The sequence below is a fragment of the Haemorhous mexicanus genome, chromosome 18 (assembly GCF_027477595.1).
Source record: "Haemorhous mexicanus isolate bHaeMex1 chromosome 18, bHaeMex1.pri, whole genome shotgun sequence".
Lineage (NCBI taxonomy): Eukaryota > Metazoa > Chordata > Aves > Passeriformes > Fringillidae > Haemorhous > Haemorhous mexicanus.
The window spans coordinates 256,169-264,418 of NC_082358.1; the positions used below are offsets into that span (position 1 = coordinate 256,169).

The 8,250-nt window shown below is 49.4% G+C and overlaps 1 protein-coding gene across 1 annotated transcript in view; it reads right to left on the reverse strand.

The window, feature by feature from the left end:
- Nucleotides 1–7,693, reverse strand: part of LOC132335964 (fer-1-like protein 4) — a 40,767-nt gene extending 33,074 nt beyond the window's left edge. The window contains 8 exon segments of the mRNA XM_059862989.1: nt 186–246; nt 503–667; nt 773–814; nt 1,457–1,548; nt 5,097–5,157; nt 6,371–6,459; nt 7,452–7,507; nt 7,636–7,693. Coding sequence (XP_059718972.1) covers nt 186–246; nt 503–667; nt 773–814; nt 1,457–1,548; nt 5,097–5,157; nt 6,371–6,459; nt 7,452–7,507; nt 7,636–7,693 — 624 coding nt within the window.
- Between the last annotated feature and the right edge of the window lie 557 nt (nt 7,694–8,250).

Here is an 8,250-nt window from a genome sequence, read left to right on the forward strand (position 1 = left end):
ATGCAGTTCATTCAGGGAATCTTACATCTTGCCCAGGGAAGTTACACAAAGCATGGTGGTCTTCCTGCTAGAGGCCTTGACAGAGTATGTGGCAATTGAAGAAGCCCAGGCCTTCAGCAAGGTAGTAAGGGACTGGCTGTAGGGCCAGAGGCAGCTATTAGGACATGCACCCAGTGCTGCCATACCTGGAAACTCTGCAGAGTTGGGATGGCAAAGAGGTCCCGTGCAGAGCAGAGTCTGGAGCGGCTGCACAGAAAAAGAAGCCCAGGTGAGCAGGTGTCCTTGTCAACATGGACCTGAGTAAGTCCCCACCAAGGGAAGTAACAGAAAACCTCGTAAATAATGGCCCTTTGACTTGGAAATGAGCAAATCCACAACACATACTATCTAGGGTCTTTAGAGATGGAAGTTTTCTGACATTTTGCCAAAGCAAACTGTCATGAGCTGCAGGAATTCCCCAGGACCCAAGCAAGGGCAAGAAAGAAGACCATGCCATGGATACCTCTTCTCAGGGCTGAAGATGATGCCTGAGTCCTCAAAATCATATATATCATAGAAATCTTCCTCCTCTTCCTCTTCTTCCGCAGTCTCCAGACCTTTTGCCAGCTTCCTGCCTAGTGCAGCAGTCTTCTTGTCCAGTTCCTTCACTCTCAGCCACTCAGCAGCCCTGCAAGCCCCACCGCACGCCATGAGCCATACATCAGCCCTCACAAGTGGGCTGTGAACTGCCCTCCACCCAGGAGGGTGAGCCAAGACATTCAAGGCTACTTACTCCAGCTGCTCAAATCCGGGATTGTGGATGATTAACTCTGAACTGTAAAAAACAAAAGATGTTTTTCTCTAAAGACCAGTGTGCCACGGCTGTTTTCTGATGCATTTAAGGAACAGTGCCCCAGCCACTCTCCTGTTTGTTTTTTGGCAGGGACACCAGAAATTTTTTCCTAAGCTTATCCACTGTCCATGTGTCTGGTGTTTTCCCTCTAGTTCCACAAGTGACACTCTTGTGGAAGAGTGTCACTCTTGTGGAAGAGTGCCTCAAGTGACAGGCAGGCCTTGCTACTGCCTGTCATCCTGTTTGCCCAGAAACCTACAACTCCCCTGGCTTTGGGCACTACCAGCCTGCAGGGTGCATGGAGTTGCTGGAGGCCAAAACCACGCTCTCTGCAACTTTGCAACCACAAGCCAGGAGGGCTGCAGAAATGCTCTCGGGGCTCTCCTAGGGAGTCCCAGGACTCCCAGGGCCTACAGTGGATCATTGCAGTCAAAGGCTTGTTATGATAACAAAGTATCTCTTTATCCAAAAGCCCTGCTCCCTTATTGCTGCTGTAGAGTTGAGATGCATCAGCCTGGCCAGAAATGGAGAGTAAATGAGGCTGGATTGCAACCCAAAGGCTGCCACTGACAAAGGCAGCTGTACAAACTGCCTGGAAATTTGCTCTTCCTAGGATTTCCATACCTGTCTTTCATAAGATAGACAAAATCCTCTTCAACCCAGCTCCCCGCTGAGCTATTTGGAGGCTGGTAGCGCAAATCCAACTCAATGTAGATCTACAAAGCAGAAAGTGAAAGGGCCTGAGAGCTGGGTAGCCACAAAACAAAGGCAAAAATGTCACAAAAAAGAGAAAGGGGGACATAGAAGAAAAAAAAGAAGTGAGAAGCTGGTGGAAAGACACAGAAAAAAGGTGGACATATCCCCACAAGAAGCATATTTATACCAGACTCCCATTATCTCTCTCCATCTAATAAGCTAGACATAACAAAACTCTCCCCTCCACAGCTTCTCAAACTCCATGTTTCATTGAATAAAAGCTGGCTCAACTTTACAAATCTACCATAGAGAGGCCCAGAGAATCACCTCGAGGCATTTTTGACAAGGGAACTGGGGAGAGCCCTGCACAATAACATGCAGGATTTGGAGCAGTCCCTCTGGAGGAGGCACAAGACAGCTGGCAGAGGATCCCTAGGAAGGACAGCTTGGATTAAAATGCTGGAGAAGCCATCAGCACATCGAGAGCCTGCATCATAAGAGACAAGGAAGGACAGCTAGGGATATACAGAGAACACTGGGTATTGACACAGCCAGCACAGGTCTGAACACCCTTGGTCTGCAGGTGGCCAGCCTGATCTCAAACCAACACAAACACAAATAATTTCCCAGCAGAGACCAAAGACACTAGCATGGAGGGGATCACTCCTTAGTATGCTGAAGAGGATGTACTCTGGGTTCAGAGCTCAATCCCTGGAAAATGAATATTTCTGGGAAAAGAAATGCAGCCCAAGAAATCAGCAGTATGGTGATCAGGAAAGGCAGCAGCAAAGGCTGGAAGGAGACAAAGCTGAATGAAAAGCTAAGGCCCTAAAAACACTCCTTCAAATCACCAGGAGAAGAAGGGGTGCAAGTAACTCTAGTCCCAGAGGAGAACAGGATTTGGACTAGCAGGAAGTCTAATGGCTTTATTCCCACTTTTCTAAAGGAGCAGCGTCTCTCTTGGGGTCATGTCTCTTCCAAGCTGAGCTGAGAAGGTCCCAGGCTGCTCTTAAATGAGCAGTCTTGTCTGCCCTATTTCTATCCCCTGCAGTTGTTGTGCAGCCAGGGTTGCACAATCCAAAACTAACCCAGCAAAACTGAATGTGGTTGGGTTTTGGTTGGAGCAGCTCATCAGCACATGTGATGCTATTAGCACAAGGAAAGAGGCACCCGGGGCAAAGGGCTGGGCCACAGTGTACCTCTGACCTTACACAATGGAGTCTCTTCAAACTATTACCAGCACCACAAGGTGAGTCTAATCCCTGTCTCTTTGCTGGCATGAACATTTATCAAGTGAGCTGCATGGGCTAAAAATCATCCTGGAAATGGACAATTTCTACCTGGACCTGCTCCATGATCCAGGAGTCCAGTAACACCAGCAACCTGTACCTGTGCCACTGAGGCTGGTGGTCTGGTGGCCACAGAGCTTGCATACCATGTGCCACCATGTAGTTTAGTCATACTGCCTGCGTAAAGAGCAAGCAGAGATGCAGCACCTTGCAGGACCGCTGCCTCCGCTTCTGCTCTTCCTGCCTGCCAGCTGCTCTGGCACAGGTCTGGCAGTCTGGAACCCACTGAGCTGTGCCTGCACACCCAGCTGGCAGGAAACAGCTCATTTTAGGGTGGTGTTCATCTTCTACAAGTGCAAAGGACTGACTTAGCTGGAGGAGAGCAGGACCCGCAGAGCAGAGGGGCAGTCAGGTGTCAGTGACACTCATGCTGTCCCAGACACTCATTAAGCCATCCAGTTAGTGCTAGTGTTTAACCCAAAAGCTTGCTGGGGGTTCCAAGGCACCCTGCCACCTTCCACCTCACTCCATCACTGCAGCAGCCCATACACATGCACTTCACGGTGCATGAAGCAGAGGAGATGCCACTTCCTACATGCAATTCCCAGACTTGAGAAGGTTTTACAAAGCCTCCCTCTGTTCATTCAGGCCCTTGACAGTTCTCCAGGAGCCCCAGCCCCATTTGTAGATGCTCCTAGAAACCTCTTGGTGGATGTGAAGTGTCTGTGGAGAGATGGCATAAATGCCACAGTGCTTCCAGCTCAAACAGCATTTTGGATTCCCCCTCAGTCCCCAGTCCACCTGGAGAGTACCACATGAAGTTTCCCAAAAAGTCTTACTGACTGCTGATAGCCAGGCTGTCCACAGAGGACTTACATCAGTGACTCTGTTGCTCTTGTCTACAAGGGACTCACGCAGGATTAGCCTTCCAGATGTCATCAGGTGCTGAAGGCTGAGGACAAGGGTACCAAGCAGACTGGTGAAAGGAATGAGGGATTTGTCTTTACAAACAAACTGTGGGTTTGCTGGTAGATAAAACTAGTACTGAGAGATAAAAGAAACAAATCCTTGGGAAGGATTCCACTGATTGGTGAATGGACTGAGAGATTTGTCTTTACAAACAGTGAGTCTGCTGATAAATAAAGTTAGATACAGAGAGATAAAAGAAGAACTATACATTCCACAGATATTCCATTGATTGACACAAGGGGGGCAAAAAAAAGGGAGGGTATACAAATTACAAGGGAGTCTTAGGTATTAGGCATTTTGGGAAGTCTGTACCTCAAGTACGTCAGCCAATGGGGAAAGAGAGAAGGGAAATGTGGCCAGGAAATCAGGATAAAAAGGAGGCTGCGTCCTCTAACAATTTGAGAAACCCCATGGAAAACACCCATGACCTCTCACTTTATTAAAATAAAGTTACAGGACTCATCTGTTTCCTTTTTGGACATAAACCTCTGGTGTTTGTGGATTAATTTTCGTAACACTGGAATAAAAAGAGAGACTGCAACAACACTGTACATAGCATCAGTGCCTACATCCTGGGGAGTACTGGGACCTCCACTTTTCCACTCACAGCCCCTCTGAGCTGCCCTGAAGTGTTTTCCATAGGGAGTGTGGCAGCTGAATACCTGAGACTGACCCTGCAGCAGGTTCTGCCTTTTTCCCAGTCATGCCCAGGCAGCTACTTGCATCTGAGCTGCAACTGATGGTTAAAGGTTTGTGCAGATCCAGACTCATGGAGTGCGAAGGAGATCTCCCCCTCAACAGAGCTGGGCTTCACAGAAGCCAGTCAGTGTCTGGGCACCCAGCAGAGCTGGGGGAACTCTTCTCAGAAAAAACTGGGAAACAGAAGCTTTACACAAGAAAATACAAAACTAGGACATAAAGCTATGACCATAAGAATGTCAGCAAGTCAGGCCAAAATTTACCTACTCCAAAGTGGCTTCTCCCTGGAGAAGGGTTATCTGGCTCCCCACAAGTGGCAATAAGGCATGCAGGATGGCATTTGCCAGTCCTAACCCTGGCTTGTGTGTCTACACCCATGTGTACATGGATCTCCATCTCCTCATGGCATCTCTGCTAGCAGCCAAGCTAAGCCCTGCATGAAGCAGAGCTTCCCAATGCCATCTGGGAACCACCACTGGAAGAGCCTACCCAGGACTCAGACAAGAGGAACTGCTCCCCACACATCTCAATTTCAGCTGTGAGCTGTTGATCTCTTGTATTCCTTCTCACCTCCCTTTTCTCTGAGACACATAGCCTGTCCAACTTCCTACCCCCAAAGAAGGAGTTTGTCTGCTCATCCTCCTCCTTTCCAGCTTTGCCAGCTTGATGCTGCTGCCACAGAAAGGATGCACACACAGAAGTTCAGAGACCATAAAGAGATACAGCAATGTAACAAGTTTTTCCCTTCTGTTTTTCCAGACTCTCTATTTAATTTTTACCATCCCAGTGCACAAACCAACTGCTTTTGAATTGTACTGTTTGTCACCTGCTATTATGCTGCTCCCCAGCAGTGGAGCTGTGTGGATATAGTGTCAATCCACTCATTTCCCACTGGACTCCTTTGCTTCAGGCTGTCAGGTCCTACTGTTTTGTTACTGTTTGTGGTATCTCTTTTCTCTTTGTCCTGCAGCAGTTTCTATTGACATTTCAGTCAGACAATTCCTCTGATCCAGCTCCCATGAGAAAAGCATCCAAGAAACAGTGACAGAACATTCTGCCACATTTTATGCTCTGTCATCATCTGTGTTTCACATGTGTTGTGCTCATCTCTTTTCTCCATGCCCTCTCCAGCATCTTAAAAAAAGGTTTGCATTATTAGCTGTAGGCAAATTTGTTAGGTTTGCATTATTAGCTGGTGCATTTTCCTTCAGTTCTTAACAGTGCTGGCACCTTTCCCTGCATCTTCATGTTTCACATGTCCTGAAGGACATGCCTTTGTTGCCTTTCTTGCTCCAGTACTCAATCTATCATCTCTAATCTTGGGTTTCCCTGCAATATTTTACAACTGTTGGAATAGCCACTGAGTTCACAATGTTGTGCCTGTGCCATCTAGAAGCCCTTTAAATTCTGGCCGATCTTTTAAATTGAAATTGCTGTTTTATTAAAGGTTAAACCATAACACAATGCATTCAGGCCTTTTCTACACCAACAGATATATTGAATTTGGGTGCAGCATGGTCACAGTCACAAGGATGTTCAGTATGACAGCGGGTCCTCAGTCTGCAGCCAGACCTGCCTTTGTAGCTGTTTTCTAGGGCCTTGTTTAACCTTTGTCCCAGCTGAGGGTCTGATCTGGATCCGTATGTAGTCCCTGTTACTGCTGGCACAGCTAAATCATTCCCCTTATTTAACTTAATATATACAGTATTGCTGCCCCACCAGAACAACCAGCTCCATCCTTCCTCTATAAGGGGCATTCTGCTCATCTTCTTTCCATCAAATTTTCAATAAATTTTGCAAATTTTCTACTGCCACTAGACAATGTAAAGATCAGTATGTCTTCTCCTGCACCTCGACTGGTCACCCCAACAATGACAGGACTCACCTGTTCCTGAATACCTTGCTGCAGTTGTAAACCTTAATAGACAGCATTTCACCCATGACAAGCTTCCCATAGTGCGGCCAGCGAAAGAGCTGCAAACAAATGGAGCAGGAAGGGATGACAACTCATTCTCAGCCACACTTTCACTGTCTGGCTGGCTCCCCTGTGAGGTGACCAAGCCCATGGACATGATGAAAAGCAACTCTGATGGGAAGTTACTTCCTGCTGGCCAGGCATAGAGCCTCTCCAGCAGCACAGAGCCACAAGTCAGCTGCTACAGAAGTCAGAGCAGCACCACCCTGGAAAAAGAAGGATGCTTGTGCCTGCTGGGGTCCCTGAGCTGGCAGGTTGAGGAGTGAGACAGAACATGGGAACGTACAGAGGTGCTTGAGGAGAAGTGATCACCCAGGCAGGGAGTCATCTGGCTTAGAGAAAAGCTGCATTCTGAGGCTTCAACTCACCACACATCCAAAACAGTGGCTGTCCCTTCTGCTCCCCCCCACCTTCACTGCCTTTCCCCAGGCAGCACATTGGCACTGGGACTTGAGCAAGGGACAGGTGGGAACCACCCACTGGCATAGCACAGGTGGGCTGTCACAGGCTTCAGTGGGGATGGCACTGGAGAAACAGACATGCTTCCCAGGTCACCCCCACACCTGCCCCTGCACGCACACACATATGCACACATATATACACTCAAACACACAGGTCCCACTCCTGTCCCACAAGGCATCAACTGCAGTGACAATCTGGCTTTCTGAGGCCAGGGGGAGCTTTGCCTTCAGCTTTGATATGCCCAGGCTTCCAGGCAGTGTCACTCAGTTGAATTTCAGTTCTTGGAGGCTTGTACGCGTAGGTTACATACACAGTGTGAGGGATCCATCTGCCCCTCTGAGCAGAGAGGAAGAAGGAGACAGCAGAGAAATTCTGAGAAAACAGTCTAGTGGAAGGTGGCCCTGTCCATGGTGTGGGGGTTGGAATGAGATGATCTTCAAGGTCCCTTCCAATGCAGACCAATCTATGATTTTATGACTGAGACACTGACCTGTCCCATCCCAGTCCCACATGATCCCAGTTTCCTCACCTCCTTGAAGATGGCCTCTGGGCCACAGCAGACCTTTCCTGTCTTCTGGGTGAAGCCTTGAGAAGTAGAGAGGAAGTGTAAGGTGCTGTCAGGGGAAGGCAGCCCCCAGCACTAAATCCCCAAACCCCCACCCTCCCAGCCACCCGGAGCCCACCTCAGAAGCTGAGATGGACCTGCCTCTCGCCATGGCCCAGCAGCTGGGAGGGCCGCCAGACACCGACGCTGAGCGCCATGGAGCTCATGGTGGGCCCTGCTGCCTCTTGCTCAGCCATACACCACCCAGAGTGACTCAACTCCAACTCACCCAGCCAGTCTGGCCAGACACTCCACACCCCAGTGGCCCATGGGCCAGGCAGCCCCTCCTGAGGGACATGGGGAGGAGGGGGAAGCCCTGGCTGTACTGCCTCCCTCCCTCCACACATGGCACCAGGCTGAGACCCCTCAGAATGCATCTCTGCTGGCTGAGAGAGCCCTGGGCCACGGGGGACCCCTGGGGAACACTGCAGGAAATGGCAGGAGAAGTGGAGCCATCACATGGCCATTCTTCAGCTGGTGCTTGGAAGGACACAGGCTGCTGAATTCAGAACTGAGACACCAGCTGCAAATATAGAGCCTGGTTCTGCTTCCAGTCCTAGCCCTGCACCTTCCCCAGCACAAAATCACAGGTCCTGAGGCTAAGACCCTCCAAAGCAAACAGAGCGAGGGTGGGAAAGGGCAGCTCAGATTGTAAGGGTTGGGCTCCTCTGACATGAGGAAACAGCACATGCTCAGCAGCCTCCTGAGCAGGGGCCTGAGGTGC